At 47.7% G+C, this 17,033-nt stretch overlaps 1 protein-coding gene across 1 annotated transcript in view; it reads right to left on the bottom strand.

The window, feature by feature from the left end:
- The window catches only part of gpr156 (G protein-coupled receptor 156), a gene marked incomplete at both ends in the record, with an annotated part of 114,424 nt that overhangs the window by 9,289 nt on the left and 88,102 nt on the right, over nt 1-17,033 (bottom strand). The window contains 3 exon segments of the mRNA XM_084314420.1: nt 311-494; nt 636-1,533; nt 3,627-3,785. Of these exon segments, the coding sequence (XP_084170546.1) occupies nt 311-494; nt 636-1,533; nt 3,627-3,785 (1,241 nt within the window).

Genomic DNA, 17,033 nt, shown 5'->3' with positions numbered 1-17,033 from the left:
TGCGAGGGGCAGGTTTGAAGACTTCCTAAAATGTCTTGATCATATAAAATGTACTCAAGAAATGATACAATCAAAATCATAAATGTTTCACCTTTAAGCTTAAAAAACAAACAAAAGGGAGACACCTTTCTTTCACACAAAGGTAGGTTTGAGATCCTCCTTGAAGACCACCGGCCGGGAGGAGCGGTAGAGGCTGGGAGCAGCCGGGTAGTAGCCTCCTCCTCCTCCTCCTCCTCCTCCTCCTCCTCCTCCTTCTCCTCCTCCTCCTCCTCCTCCTCCTCCTCCTCCTCCTCCTCCTCCTCCTCCGTACTCGCTGTCCGAGGAGTCCGAGGAGGAGTCCGAGGACAGGTAGGAGGCGCGATGCGCACAGGAGTCGCAGTAGGGCCGGTGGTAGTAGCAGTAGTCCGTGGAGCTGCTGGAGTCTGAGTCCCAGAAACCACACGAATCTCTGGGGTGTCTGCGGCCGCTGCCCCCCTCGGCCCCTGGCTCTGTCTCTGCAGGACCCGCGTGCCCCGAATAAGGAGTGGCTGAACATCTGTGAGGCCTCGAACCACACCTCCGGCATCTCGTCGTCGATCCCCGCCTCTCCACCTCCTCCTCCTCTTCCTCCTCCTCTTCCTCCTCCTCTATGTCACTGTTGCCAGGGTGGAGAGGAGCCTCGGGCTGAGGCGGTGATGTTTTAGAGGAGTGTTTGGCTCCAGGGTCGTCCCCCCTCTTGCCCCGGCCGGGGGGTTCTGAGCCTGGGTAGAAGCAGGGCGGAACGCCACCTCTCTGAGGGTGGAAGGGGGGCCTGCGTTTCCTCATGGCATAGGGGGAGATGCTGGGGTAGCGGAAGACCATGGGGGGTTTGGGGGAGCGTGGCGAGCGCGGGGTGAGAGGAGAAAGAGGAGAAAGGGGAGAAAGAGGGGAGCGTTCAACGCTCAGCTCCTGCAGGATCTCCTGCAGCTGCTCGCTGCTAACGAACCCCGCCTGCCTGACACTCGCCACCGGTGGTGACAGTAAGTCGCCGTGACGACCCGAGGATCCCGTCTGCGCGGCGCTCAAGCCCCCCGCGAAGCGAGGCGATGTCAGATGGTTTGACGGAGAAACGGGCGCTGGCTCCCGCGCCGCCCTGGGCCCCAGCCTGGGTAAGACCCGCGGGGACACGGGTTCCCCGGCTCCTCTGGACTCCCCCGGCTGCCTCTCCACGCGGCCGGGACGGGAGGCCCCCCCACCCCGAGTCACACCGTCACCGGGAGGAGGAGAGGACGGAGGGAGAGGGGGGGGTGCAGAGACGGGAGCGAGGGGAGGATCGGGAGCAGTGGCGCTGGGCGAGGGGGGGAGAGGACAGGAGGACAGAAGGGGGACACCGTCTTCCTGCGGTGGGGGGGAGGCGGGGCGCTCAGACGGCAGCACCGTGGATTGGGTGGAGGAGGAGTTGAGGTTGGTGGTGGAGGAGTCCGTCTCACGGGACCGGCTGGCCGACACGAGGTGCAGGAGTTTGTCCTTGGCGTTGGTCACCTGCTCCTGGAGGCTGTCGATCACGGCGTTCTTCTGGAAAAGGACAAAACACGAGCTTGAGTATCGGAGGGCTAGAAGGAGAAGGAGAGGCCTTTGGGATTTTTTATTTGAAAAGTCTGTACCCTAATGGGATGAATTAGGAGTTCAATGTGAATGCATTTTTATCATCTTTATAGTTTTTGCTTTTATGTTTTGTATAGATGTTTTAACTGGCTGATGCATCAGGAATGTAACCGGGCTATTTTCCCTGTGGAGGTCATTTTACATGGGGATTTAAGCTCCATTGTTCTTTCTTTATCATGTGACCCTGATGAAGGCATGTTGCCAAAACGCCTTGGTTTTAATTGTATGAATAAGGAGCGCTATTTTTAGAACATCCATCGGCCTCCAAAGAGTTGCTGAATTGTTCTCCCTTGATAGTTATTTCCAGCTCATGCACCTTGTTGAAGGACGAAGTTGAGAGTGCGACAGATGTTTTGTTTCTCTTGTACCAGGCAGGAGCTAGAGAAATAGTGTTTAATGGGAAATCTACACTGACGCAAAACGTGCACGTTATTCCTTTAACCTTGGACAGGTAGGTCATGATTTATGAACACGTCTCTCTCCAAGCTAGGAAATGTTTTTTTTAAATACATCCACAAAGCTTTTAGAAATGTGTGGAATAAAAGTATTGCCCCCCCCCCCCCCCCCCCCCAAATATAGATTCATTTAACATTTAACAATCTTGCGGGTCCAAAATGTATGTTATTGTTTGCATGTTGCGTGTATGTATCCCCTCCCTACTTCCCATTTCCCCACGTGGAATGCACCTGATTGGATAAATGATGCTGGTGCTCTAATGCGACATGTAGTGGCTGAATGTTATTCATAGCACCTTTAAATGTTATAGGAATAACATATAGCTGCTGTCAAAGGTTAGCAACTGTGTTTATGGCCCTAAAACCAATGAAACCATTCAAAACAATCTGGTACTTAAAAAATGGATGTCAATTAAAAATACACTTTTGGTTAAAGGAGCACTTCACCCAAATATTTTAATTTGTATATTATTTGTATATTTGTATATCAATGACTGTGATGCCTTGGATTCATAAAGATATTTTTTTCTTCTTGCATGTCTCCATGGTGAACGTAGAATCCAAGACTTGGTAGAAATACTTGATGAATTGAAGTTAATGGTGATTTGGTTTAACAACAGCACAACTATATCAAAGTACATCAGTGTATAAACTCTCACAACCTGTGCCGTATAATCCAAGTCTCATTTAACCATTTAACCGTTGTGTGCTCAGTACTTCACAAACACATGCATTGTCACTAAAACCTTGCTAACAAAAACAATTCCAGTTCAGTGCTGCCTTCAAATGGAACTTGTGAGTTTGTGGTCTCGACTTCAAGTGGGCTGAAGTCGTGAGGACACCGTTGCTATGCAACTGGGCAATGCATCTTGAGGCCATCGAGGCTAAGGATTTCCCACGTACAACGTTGTGAAGACCACAACGCAGGGTCGTTCATATGGACTCTTCTCGTGAACACAGAGTTCCATTTGAAGGCAGCATTGAACCAGAAATGTTTTCATTAGGAAGGTTTGAGTGAAAATGCATGTGAAGTACTGAGCATACGACTGTATATATGAGACTTAGATTATACTGCAGACATTGTGAGAGTTTTGATATAGTTTTGCTGTTGTTGAACCAAATCTCTATTACCTTCAATTCATCAAGTATTTCTACCGTGTTTTGGATCCTATGTTCACCATGGAGTAGTTGATATACAAAGATGATCATTTTTGGGTGAAGTGCTCCTTTAAAGGGGACATATTATAGGAAAATGGGTTTTAGAAGGATTTTTAAATGTAATATAACTGGATAATGTAATAAATATGTGGAACAGATAATGAACCAACTTTGTCCGGATAATGTAATAACTTATTACATTATCTGGTATTGTTACTAAATTATACATCCAAAAAGATTTACCCACCGGATATAAGATATAAGATATATATTATTACATTATCCGGAAAAGGATAATGTAAAGTCCTTCTAAAGGAAAAACCTTTTGGCTTTTGAAACGTGATATTTCCCAGGCGGAAGCCGTGTGGTAAAGCCCTGCCGAGCGCTCACCTCGCTGAGCAGCCTCTTCATGGAGTTGTTTTCCCCCAGCAGGTAGTAGATCTCGTCCTCGCTGTAGACAGAGTGGAGGCTCCTGCTGGGGCTGCTGAAGTACTTGGCCATCTGACTGGGGTTGTTGTGATCCTCCTCAAACTCACGCCACCTGGTCAGCTGCGGGCGGGGACAGTAGCAGGTCAGAGACCTTCCAAAGGGACACTAAACAAGTCATTCTCATTTCCTGTAATGTGTCACATGAGCTATACAAGGCACGGCATTGGTGGGCTTATTGCTCCCACCCCCCCACACACGCCGTAGGAGACTAGAGCAACACAGGATCAAAAGACATTGATTGATTGAAAACTTTATTAACAGATTGCAGAATGGGTACAATACAGTACTGCTCAATTCTAACAACTGCTAAGAGGATGAAGACCAGAAAAAGAACTTTTGTCTTGTTTACATAAGGGTCCTCCGTTTTCAATTCATCAACATGCACCATAGGTTTCCTGCCATTGCCCTTGACCAAGATACTGACATTACAGCTAGAGTTGGTCCCTTGACCAAGGTACTGACATTACAGCTGGAGTTGGTCCCTTGACCAAGGTACTGGCATTACAGCTGGAGTTAGTCTCTTGACCAAGGTACTGGCATTACAACTGGAGTTGGTCCTTTGACCAAGGTACTGACATTACAGCTGGAGTTGGTCCCTTGACCAAGGTACTGGCATTACAACTGGAGTTGGTCCCTTGACCAAGGTACTGGCATTACAGCTGGAGTTGGTCCCTTGACCAAGGTGTTGAAGGCAGAGGTTCTGTGTAGGATTGTTAGTAACTGTCTAACTGCATATATAACTGTTTACACTAGTAACTGTCTAACTGCATATATAACTGTTTCCACTAGAGGGCGCTCTAGGCGGAGACACTCAGGAACACCACCAGGTGGCGAGTATAAATAGAGATGTCTCCTCCCACTTCTTTCTCTTTCCCCCAGCCTCTCAGTGAGAGGAGACCTGTAGTGTTACTGCTCTGCCATGTGAATAATAAACCACGCCAGTTAAGGCTCAAGATAGAAACCATGCCTCTTGACCATATTATTGTTGCCCTATAGCCGAATTCTGTTAACAGGTTATGGGCCCAGATAACGCCGGGGTGAAATAATAAGGGTAGCAAGCTTAGCTAAAGTATAGGCTAGGTTAGCGCCGGGAGCACCGCGTGGCTAGACGCTAGGCCAACAAGAGCTAAAGCTCCGCCTACCACCAACGAAGAGGATGGAAAACAAGGGAAGGGGCAAATGGCCCTCATTCAATGGAAAAGCAGAGGACTACGAGCTCTGGGAAGAGCACATGCTATGCTGCATGCACGGTGCAGGACTGAAGGAGACGATCCTGGCAGCCCCCACGGGAGAACTGACGGCGGAAGAGCAAGCCCTGGACGACCAGCGTAACGCAGATGCGTACTGTGAGTTAGCGCCGCTGCTCGACGACACCAGCCTGGGGCTGATATTCCGCGACACTAAAGACAGAGGCAGAGAAAGCCTGGAGGTGTTGAGAGAGCATTACATCGGGCGAGGAAGACACTGAGTCGTGGCCCTCTACATAGCACTAAGGGCCCTGAGGAAGGGGCCCACAGAGACTGTGACCAAATACGTCAACAGAGCGGAGCAAATCACGACACCATTGAGGAGTGCCGGAGAAGCACCAAGCGATGGGCTAATGATGGCGATGATGATGAGAGGACTACCGGAGCTGTACAAAACGGACATGACGCTGGGACAGTTCAAGGCTAAGTTAAGGAACTTCGAGGCCTCATAAGATACCCACCCAGCCGCCGTGGAGGCGGGAGAGAGAGTGCTAAAGGCCCAAGCGACGCCTAAGGGAGAGGACCAGGACCACGACGGAACTGGCGTGTTGGCGATGCGGAGAGAAAGGCCATCGGAGAAGCGACTGCACAAAGACTGTCTGGTGTAGCTTCTGCAAATCCACGGGTCACACAGACAGAGCGTGCATGAAGAAACATGACCAGAGCGCACGATACGCGCATGGGCAAGATGACGGCCATGGACGAGACGGCGGCCATGGACGAGACGGAGGCCACGGACAAAATGGCGCCTACGGACAAAATGGCGACTACGGACAAGAAGACAGCTGTGGACAGGATGACGACAGCGGACACGATGGCGGCGACGTGAGACGTGAGACGGATCGAGACGACGCCCGGAGAATAACGGGACAAGAAGACTGCACTTTCGGGGTGTGGACGGTGTGCACCGCCGGACCGGCCCACCTGCAGCGAACCCAGAGAAGGGGACTGATCGTGGACACAGGTGCGTCGTCCCATGTCATCAACGACAGGAGTCGGTTCAAGAACTTTGACGACACTTTCCACCCGGGGAGGCACAGCATGGAGCTGGCAGACGGGAGACGCACCTACGGATTGGCACAAGAGAGAGGAGACGCACAGGTATGCCTCACGGACAGTAAGGGGCGCTGGCGTACGTAACGTTAAAGAACGCTCTCTACGTACCATCGTTCCCACAAGGACTATTCTCTGTAATAGCTGCTACTGCAAGCGGTGCCAAGGTATTCTTCGATAAAGGTAAACATTTTCTTGTAGAACCTGACGGTACACGGTTTGACATAAAGATGTACCAGAGAATATATTATCTGCAAACGGAGTGTAATGACAACGACAAGCGTAATGATAACGACAAGTGTAATGATAATAATGATATGTGTAGCGTGACGGCCACAAGCTTATGGGTCATTGTAATTACGAGGATTTACTGAAATTGCAAGTAGTGTCAGAAGGCATGCACATTGAAGGAGAAAAGCGTAGACCTGACAAAAATTGTGCAGTGTGCAAAACGGGTGTGGTATATTATCTAAAATAAAACATGATTTTCCCCTATTCTACACTGTTTGCTGTAAGTGGTAAAAAGGAAGCCTTCAGTTGTATTTTTATATCTCCCCAAAAACATATTGCAAAAGGTTAAAAGCATGCTAAATATTCAATAGATTATCTTAGGAAAAGTAACTAATCATTACAAATGGATATGCTAAATAACATCAACTAGAATAATAATGTATTAATGGATAACTAAGGTTGACAAAGAGACTGAATGGAGCAAACACTGCAGTAAAGTAAACAGGACACTCACTTTAGATGATAAAGTAAACTTAGAGTAGATGCTAAAAACAGATTGTGAACCACTCTAAATTAGGTTCTGTCAGCCTGACCTCGATAGAGTGTGATGGATAAGTTAGGTTGCCATGGAAACATACTGGGAAGAGCAGGGGTACAGAGACTGGGGGGGTTTATGACCAGCCTCAAATGATAATCTAAGAAACAGACGCACTGCTAAAGCCACATGTAGATTTTCCCTCCATTTTTGGGAGACAAAGAGAAAATGTGAATATTGGATCAAACGCTGGCATACCCACTAAAAAACATTAATAAAATAGGAGAACCACATCATTGTTAAATAAATAAGATTCTAGTTAATTTAGAACTAATATTTAAGACTATTACTAGCGGGGAAACCAAGTTAAGCAAAATAGTGTGTTTAGAACTTAAAACAGACTGCAAAAGTAGTTTAGCCTACACCTAGAAAAAGAACAAATAAAGTAAGCAATAGATTGGAATATTCAAATACTTCTTATATTAAATTAAGGACTCAATTAGGATAAAATATGTTTAAAACGTACTAGGAACATTGTGTAAAGACTGACATAGGATGTTTAGATAAACTAGAGAGTAATATCTAGGTTTCAAGATACCAAAAAAATAGACAAACCCATATTTAAAGCATCCTGTCAAACTTATATGACTTAAATTCCAACGGACGAAACCCTCCTCAGTGACATTCAGATCAACCCCTAGTTGGTGTTATCTTGAAACCAGAGACCCAAAATGGCCGCCAACTAGAATTCTATTGGCCAAGAGCAAACCAAGCCTTCTAGCCCCTGCGTCATCCGAGAGGTGGGGCTTAGGTTTTTTAAACAGCGAACCCGCCGAGATAAGGGACCAGAGATGAACGGACCACGGGAAACGAGAGAAACCATACCCCTGCAACCTGAGACGAATCCAGAAAGAGCATCCAGACTCCAGCAGAGAACTGCAGATTAGCTAGAAATAATTCGAGTATCTGTTGATAATCTTTTTGATTAGTTTGGATCATCCTGAAGTCGACTTTGTCCTAGGAGCGGCTTTAGAATCCAACATTAGTATAATAGGCGTTGTTTTGTAATAAACGCTATATTCTGATTTGAGCTTTTTGTCCGTCTGAAGATTATTCAACCGCCGTCTTTTTACCGGGTCCACACCAAGAGTAATTACTTAGAAACAACGCAGAGTACTCTCCTAGAATTATAGTATACCTCACGGGCCTCAGAACTCCTGTAACCATACAGGGAAGTTTACTCAACCGAGATACAGAAATCCCACAGACAGAGTAAGGGTACCACTTGCATTAGTTGACACGGACCTAGCCGGCCCAGTAAGCAACGAGTCCATAGGAGGCTTTGGATATGTACAGTCTTTTACAGAGGTGTGCACAGGGGCAGTGTTTGTTTACTTTCTCAAAGCAAAGAGTGACACACCCCAGGCCACGGAGAAAGTCCTGGCAGACGTAGCCCCTTATGGTAACGTAGGATGCTTGAGGTCCGACAACGAAACCGAGTTCACAAACAGAGAGTTCCAATCACTGTTGAGAAGGTATAAGATAAGACACGAGACGTCATGTCCATATCCCCCACACCAGAACGGGGTGGCAGAGAGGGAATGGTATAACTTTTTCGAAATGGCTAGGAGTAAGCTAGCAGATAGTAACTTACCTAAGAGCCTATGGCATTATGCGGTGCAAGAAGCCGCTTACACCAGAAACAGGTGCTTTAATAAGCACTCGGGCACCATCCCGTATACAGCACTGACAGGAAAGAAGTGTAATCTAGCCAGAATGCACCGATTTGGATCAGTGTGTTATGCGTACCTGCAGGACAGGGGAAAGCCCAAGTCCAGAGGTGTAAAAGGATTTTTCGTAGGACACGACAAGGGAAGCCCCGCTGTTACGTACCCCCGTGGGGAGATGCAACACTAGGCCACAGACAGGATAGGTGAGGGTGCAGTGACACAAAACACATGAGACAATTTGCAAAATAATAATATTTATTTCACAAGTAAGGATCAACAACACAGAGAGCAAAGAGGACCTACCAGTGAGCACCAAATCAAATATTAAAAGGAAACAAAAACCCACCCCCCCCTTTACAGGCGCGGACACCCCAAAGTACAGGTGGTGGTGCGCACTCTAAAGCTGGTGTCTTTAACAGTAGGTCGCCTACGTGATGCAAAATGTAGACCCAGGGTATCTTCCTGCCCTCAATGTCCCTGTGTGTGAAACAAAAGGTTAATACAAAACAAAGCAATCACCATAGGCTGGGTGACACAAGGAATAAACAAATACACAAACAGATTATGGTTTAACAGAAATGTACAACAAAGAACACACCAAAACACAATGGAGTGAACCAGAGCTTTCGCCAGCTCTCAAACACAAAACATGAGCAAATAGAGCATTACCTAGCTCACACACCAAACATGAGCAAATAGAGCATTAACTAGCTCACACACCAAACATGAGAGCAAATAGAGCATTACCTAGCTCAAATATACATACCCACACTTACAGTGGCAAATGGCAAAACAGAGCCAACAGTATATATACCCCACATACAGGGTTTGGTCCACGCAGGCACACACAGAATTATCACCAAACACAGAGAGACACCCACCACCACACTGAGCCAAAAGAACTAACCAACACTGCACACAATTGGGGTATATGAAGGGATGTGGAGGTTAATTAGTCTGATGAGCCTCAGCTGCTGCTGCTGCTTCTGCTGCTGTAACTGGGAGACACCTGAGAATGGGATATGTTACACAGGAGGGAGACAAAAACAGAACAACCAAAACATGCCTATATACACACACGCACAACAGATAACATACATAACCCCCATATATATACACATAAGGACACCGTCCGTAACACCCGCTTTCCTAGTTTATCATCCCGGTAACGGGAGAGTGCAGTAACACATGCTAGTCAAGTTTGTCACGAAGGCAACATGTGAGAGCGAGGCACAGACAGAGGAGCCAGAGCTGGACTCCAGAGTAAGGTGTGTAGAAACAGAGACACACCAACCCAGTGTACTTAGTACGGTCGTGCAGGCAGACAGTCAGCAACCCCCAGAGGGTGATGACGAGGAGCACCCGAGGGTGACGTCAAGTGCCCCAAGCAGTGGGAGGTATCCCTCAAGGGAACACAAACCCCCAAAATATCTGACAGACTATGCCCGGAAAGGGAGTGACGAGGAGGACAGTGCACCTACCCCGTTGATTACTACTACAGGGTAGTCAGTGGGGTAACCCTGACCTTTAAAGAGGTCACATTGTCCCCCGAAGAGGGCAGACAGACAGTGGGAGGGAAATGGGTGTATTCAACCAAGTTACCAGAGGGCAGACAGACAGTGGGAGGGGAATGGGTGTATTCAATCCAGGAGGGTATTGAAGGCCACGACAAATACAAAGTATGGTTCGTAGAAAATTGTTTAAATACTGAAGGAGGGTGGCTACACTGCTTAAAGGCAGGAGGATGATACTCTAGGTTTAAATACGGGAGGAGTAGAATCAAGGTTAAATACCTGATTAGAGTCCATGTCTAAATACTGAAATGGATCCTATGTTTAATACATTTTTAAATACAAAAATGGATCCCATGTTTAAATACAAAGGCGGATGACTTACCATGTTCTCAATGATGTAACTATGTGGGAAAGACCCTGGAGCGTTTAGACATGTAGGAATGTTGACCATGTGGTCAAAGACTAGACTATCAGGAGGATGCTCAAAAACTGACAAATGTAAAAGATGTACGAAGAAGCTGTGGGTAGCCTCATTTATTCAACAATGTGTACCCGCCCTGACCAATGGTTTGTAGAGAGTAGATTGTCACAGCATTTGGCTGACCCCATAGAGGAGCATTTGGATTACAGCCAAACATGTTTTTTTTGTTATCTTAAAGGTACAGGATATTGTGTGAGTTTGAATACAGACAGCTCACTGGTTTCGTGGGAAAACAAAGAGGCAGCCCACAATGGTACTATCAACTAGTGAAGCCAAATATACGGCTCTAGCTATGACCATACTGTCAGGATCCGCTCTCCCAGCCTGGTTCGATTCCGCCCCTGTTTGCCCAGGCTGGCCACACGATCCCTCCACCTCAGAAGACCTGCCCTGCAGCTCCCCCTAGTGGACTCATTACGTTACTCCCTCTGTTAATCGGTATTCATATGTTTAATCTCCTGATGTCCTTAGTGTTTACCTCAATGTTCAATGTGTTAGATGTATTTCTGTCTGTGTGGTCCACTCTGTTTCCCGGTCTGGTTTAGTGTTGTATTTGTATGTTTCATTGTTGTTCCTTACAATATATTGTTGTCATTGTTTGTCTGTCCAGGTGTGTCTTGTTAGTAATTAGTCTCCCTATATATTCTGTCTGTTCCTGTCACTCCCCTGTCGGTCCGTTAATCTATCTTATCACATCCGTTGTTATCAATATCAACGTGTGGTTGTGTTTCGACGCAGCACTCTTCCGTGCTGTGCTCTCCACGTTAGGTATTGTTTTGTCTGCCAGCTTATGCTGTGGTACTTATTATTTTGTTGTTGTAGTTGAAGCCAAGTAAAGCCTTTTTCCAACTACACCCCGTTGTCCACACCAACAACGAATCCTTACAGAACGGACCGACCAGAATTGGACCCAGCAAACAGGACGAGGGAGACCTGGCACAACCTCTCCACCGGCCTCACTGCCAGCACGACCGCCGCGGCCAGCGCCGCCTCCTCCGCGGACATGGAGCTCCAGGGAGCATTCTCCAGGGACCAGGCGTCGCCATGCCCGCTGAAGGGTCGTGCCCTCCGAGGAGCCCCCAGGACGAGGCGCGGCTCTCAACGCCGCAGCCCCAGGAGGAGATGGGGCTCCCGTCTCGACAGGTCCCCTTCGCCGCCCTGGTGGGAGGACTATTATGCGGAGGCAACCCAGGGGGCGCGTCCTTGGGAGGACTACGCCGAACCAACCACCGAACCAACTCGGGAGGAGGGTCCCTGTGTGGCCTACCACGCCGAGACCCAGGAGGAGCGTCCTGGTCCTGCCGCCTCCCCCGGGTCTGCTTCCACGCTGGGTCGACCTCGGCGGCGACACGCTGCAGGGCGGTCGACTCTTCCGCCGGCTGAGTCGGGGTCTGTGGTCCCAGCCCCGGATCCTGGGCTGTTGCCGCCATCCCCCCGCTACGGTCCCCTCTCCGGGGCCTCTGTTCCTGCCTCCGGCCCCCCTCACCGGGCCCCTGTCCCCGTCTCCAGCCCCCCCCCTTGCCCCAGCCTGATCCTGTTCCCCGTTTCTCCGAGGCTCTCCCCGTGTTCTCCCACAACTTCCCTGGGTCCCGGCCTCCCGCCTTCCCTGTGGCTGCTTCCGTTACGTCTGGAAGCCGTCCTTCGAGGGGGGGGTCCTGTCAGGATCCGCTCTCCCAGCCTGGTTCGATTCCTCCCCTGTTTGCCCAGGCTGGCCACATGATCTCTCCACCTCAGAAGACCTGCCCTGCAGCTCCCCCTAGTGGACTCATTACGTTACTCCCTCTGTTAATCGGTATTCATATGTTTAATCTCCTGATGTCCTTAGTGTTTACCTCAATGTTCAATGTGTTAAATGTATTCCTGTCTGTGTGGTCCACTCTGTTTCCCGGTCTGGTTTAGTGTTGTATTTGTATGTTTCATTGTTGTTCCTTACTATATATTGTTGTCATTGTTTGTCTGTCCAGGTGTGTCTTGTTAGTAGTTAGTCTCCCTATATATTCTGTCTGTTCCTGTCACTCCCCTGTCGGTCCGTTAATCTATCTTATCACATCCGTTGTTATCAATATCAACGTGTGGTTGTGTTTCGACGCAGCACTCTTCCGTGCTGTGCTCTCCACGTTAGGTATTGTTTTGTCTGCCAGCTTATGCTGTGGTACTTTTGTTATTTTGTTGTTGTAGTTGAAGCCAAGTAAAGCCTTTTTCCAACTACACCCCGTTGTGTCCTGCCTGTCTCTCTTCCTCGTTCCTGTTTTTGCGATTGGGTCCACACCAACAACGAATCTTTATACATACATGAGTGTATTTATCCAGAACAACTGTTAGAAGTGATAGAGATAAGATTACGAGTATATTGTTTAATATGTAATAGGTAATTGGAATGTATTCTCTATACCAGATAAGGTGGTTTTTGAAGATGAGGGGCATTTTGTCAACATCATTTAAAAATGATGGACACTGTTTATATATGAGGGCTGTTGTTTATGAGGGCAACCAGGGAACCATTGTGATTGCTAGGAACCCAGTGTGTCAACATAGATGTAAACATGCCAATATAGAAAATATCATCTCATCAGATCTGTCATCAGAGAAGAAAGAATGACACCGGTTTACTGTCCAACGGATGACAGAGTAGCAGACACTATGAGGAAACCTGTTCCAAATTAAAGGGATTTGCAAGGGTCATGTTTAATGTGAAAGTATTGACTGTCATACCCTGTTGATGTTTTTGCATTATATTATTTCCTTTGTAAAATGTTTTTCCAAGAAGGTATCCAGTATGCTAAACCCTAAGTGGGAGTGTTGAAGGCAGAGGTTCTGTGTAGGATTGTTAGTAACTGTCTAACTGCATATATAACTGTTTCCACTAGAGACACTCAGGAACACCACCAGGTGGTGAGTATAAATAGAGATGTCTCCTCCCACTTCTTTCTCTTTCCCCCAGCCTCTCAGTGAGAGGAGACCTGTAGTGTTACTGCTCTGCCATGTGAATAATAAACCACGCCAGTTAAGGCTCAAGATAGAAACCATGCCTCTTGACCACATTATTGTCGCCCTATAGCCGAATTCCGTTAACACAAGGTACTGACATTACAGCTGGAGTTGGTCCCTTGACCAAGGTACTGGCATTACAGCTGGAGTTGGTCCCTTGACCAAGGTACTGGCATTACAGCTGGAGTTGGTCCCTTGACCAAGGTACTGGCATTACAGCTGGAGTTGGTCCCTTGACCAAGGTACTGACATTAAAGCTGGAGTTAGTCCCTTGACCAAGGTACTGACATTACAGCTGGAGTTGGTCCCTTGACCAAGGTACTGGCATTACAACTGGAGTTGGTCCCTTGACCAAGGTACTAGCATTACAGCTGGAGTTGGTCCCTTGACCAAGGTACTGGCATTACAGTTGGAGTTGGTCCCTTGACCAAGGTACTGGCATTACAGCTGGAGTTGGTCCCTTGACCAAGGTACTGGCATTACAGCTGGAGTTGGTCCCTTGACCAAGGTACTGGCATTACAACTGGAGTTGGTCCCTTGACCAAGGTACTGGCATTACAGCTGGAGTTGGTCCCTTGACCAAGGTACTGGCATTACAACTGGAGTTGGTCCCTTGACCAAGGTACTGGCATTACAACTGGAGTTGGTCCCTTGACCAAGGTACTGGCATTACAACTGGAGTTGGTCCCTTGACCAAGGTACTGACATTACAACTGGAGTTGGTCCCTTGACCAAGGTACTGACATTACAACTGGAGTTAGTCCCTTGACCAAGGTACTGGCATTACAGCTGGAGTTGGTCCCTTGACCAAGGTACTGACATTACAACTGGAGTTGGTCCCTTGACCAAGGTACTGACATTACAACTGGAGTTGGTCCCTTGACCAAGGTACTGGCTTTACAGCTGGAGTTGGTCCCTTGACCAAGGTACTGGCATTACAACTGGAGTTGGTCCCTTGACCAAGGTACTGGCATTACAGTTGGAGTTGGTCCCTTGACCAAGGTACTGGCATTACAGCTGGAGTTGGTCCCTTGACCAAGGTACTGACATTACAGCTGGAGTTGGTCCCTTGACCAAGGTACTGACATTACAACTGGAGTTGGTCCGTTGACCACAGTACTGGCATTACAGCTGGAGTTGGTCCCTTGACCAAGGTACTGACATTACAACTGGAGTTGGTCCCTTGACCAAGGTACTGACATTACAGCTGGAGTTGGTCCCTTGACCAAGGTAATGACATTACAACTGGAGTTGGTCCCTTGACCAAGGTACTGACATTACAACTGGAGTTGGTCCCTTGACCAAGGTAATGACATTACAGCTGGAGTTGGTCCCTTGACCAAGGTAATGACATTACAACTGGAGTTGGTCCCTGGGCGCCACACTGTGTGGCTGAACCACTGCTCCTAAATAGTTAGGATGGGTCAAAATGCGAACACATTTGCGAATGCATAAACTATATCTTAAATTATGGCTATGTGTCTAATACACCCGTCGCTTATCAATGACTTGCTTGCAGTCAACATGTATGAAACAGATTTTCATCAGTACATTTCCGTTTTATACCGTTTTGAATACGAGTATAGTTTTGAAGATTTCTAGTGATTCCAGAAAAATCCGCGAAAATGGCTCTTTACTGGAATACACAAAACACGTTGTAATTTTTCTGCCTATTTATGAATCGTTTTCAAATAAACGCTAGATTATCGATAGTATATGTGTACTTATGCACGCTAGAGAAGCGGGCTGAAAAATCTATTATCTATGCCGTTCCTGGCGCTAACGTTACGCACACACTGTACACACACAGGAGACATGTTGTGAACGCTGTGAAAAAAACCTCTGATTAACCCAATACTGGTAAAATAACGTCCTTACCTCAGATCAGATGTTCTGCAAAAAGATGAATCCAATTCCTGATCGCCATTCCAAATATCGATCGCATTTATTGATCCAACGGTATACCTCGAAACACATAATCGACGCTTCTTCCAGTTCCCTCAGTGGATGCAATAGTCTCAGGTTACATGCCTCAGAAGTAAAATGTGGAGCCCAGAGTTTTTTTTCTGATGCATTCCCATCGACTCCATTCCAATGGGTGCAATACCATCCGGGAGACGATAGGGGGCGGTATTTGCCCTTTTCGAGCTCAGAGCCAGTCCCAATGATAACGTGAGGCTGGATGGATGAAAAATTAATGGATATCGCTAATAGAATAAATAACGATTAAATAACGAGATTTCTCGTCATTGGCACTCAACGCATGGCGGCCAACAACGAGATTTCTCGTCGTTGGCACCCAATGTGTTAATGATTTTTACAATATGTTTGCTAATGAAGTGAAATATTTATTATAATCAACTATCCAGTTAGTATTTATAGTGTAAGCTACTTCAAATTATTGAACGTTGAGAGAGAGAGAGAGAGAGAGAGAGAGAGAGAGAGAGAGAGAGAGAGAGAGAGAGAGAGAGAGAGAGAGAGAGAGAGAGAGAGAGAGAGAGAGAGAGAGAGAGAGAGAGAGAGAGGAGGACGGAGAGGGAGAGAGAGACAGGACTGATTTCACCTGTGCCTATTACGCGCACGTAGTGCCCGAGCTGAAGTGCAGGGGGTGTGTGAGGCAGGTATGGAGGGTTCAGCTGAAGTGCAGGGGGTGTGTGAAGCCGTAACAGGTGTTTGGATGTGTACAGGTGTTAGGGTGGAGGTGTACAGGTGTTAGGGTGGAGGTGTACAGGTGTTAGGGTGGATGTGTACAGGTGTTAGGGTGGAGGTGTACAGGTGTTAGGGTGGATGTGTACAGGTGTTAGGGTGGAGGTGTACAGGTGTTAGGGTGGAGGTGTACAGGTGTTAGGGTGGATGTGTACAGGTGTTAGGGTGGAGGTGTACAGGTGTTAGGGTGGAGGTGTACAGGTGTTAGGGTGGAGGTGTACAGGTGTTAGGGTGGATGTGTACAGGTGTTAGGGTGGAGGTGTACAGGTGTTAGGGTGGAGGTGTACAGGTGTTAGGGTGGATGTGTACAGGTGTTAGGGTGGATGTGTACAGGTGTTAGGGTGGATGTGTACAGGTGTTAGGGTGGATGTGTACAGGTGTTAGGGTGGAGGTGTACAGGTGTTAGGGTGGAGGTGTACAGGTGTTAGGGTGGAGGTGTACAGGTGTTAGGGTGGAGGTGTACAGGTGTTAGGGTGGATGTGTACAGGTGTTAGGGTGGAGGTGTACAGGTGTTAGGGTGGAGGTGTACAGGTGTTAGGGTGGAGGTGTACAGGTGTTAGGGTGGATGTGTACAGGTGTTAGGGTGGAGGTGTACAGGTGTTAGGGTGGATGTGTACAGGTGTTAGGGTGGAGGTGTACAGGTGTTAGGGTGGAGGTGTACAGGTGTTAGGGTGGAGGTGTACAGGTGTTAGGGTGGATGTGTACAGGTGTTAGGGTGGAGGTGTACAGGTGTTAGGGTGGAGGTGTACAGGTGTTAGGGTGGAGGTGTACAGGTGTTAGGGTGGAGGTGTACAGGTGTTAGGGTGGATGTGTACAGGTGTTA

This window comes from Notolepis coatsorum (assembly GCF_963971535.1).
Source record: "Notolepis coatsorum genome assembly, chromosome: 5".
Classification (NCBI taxonomy): Eukaryota; Metazoa; Chordata; class Actinopteri; order Aulopiformes; family Paralepididae; genus Notolepis; species Notolepis coatsorum.
Note: the sequence above shows the minus strand (reverse complement) of the source record. Positions and strands in the feature narration are given on the sequence as shown.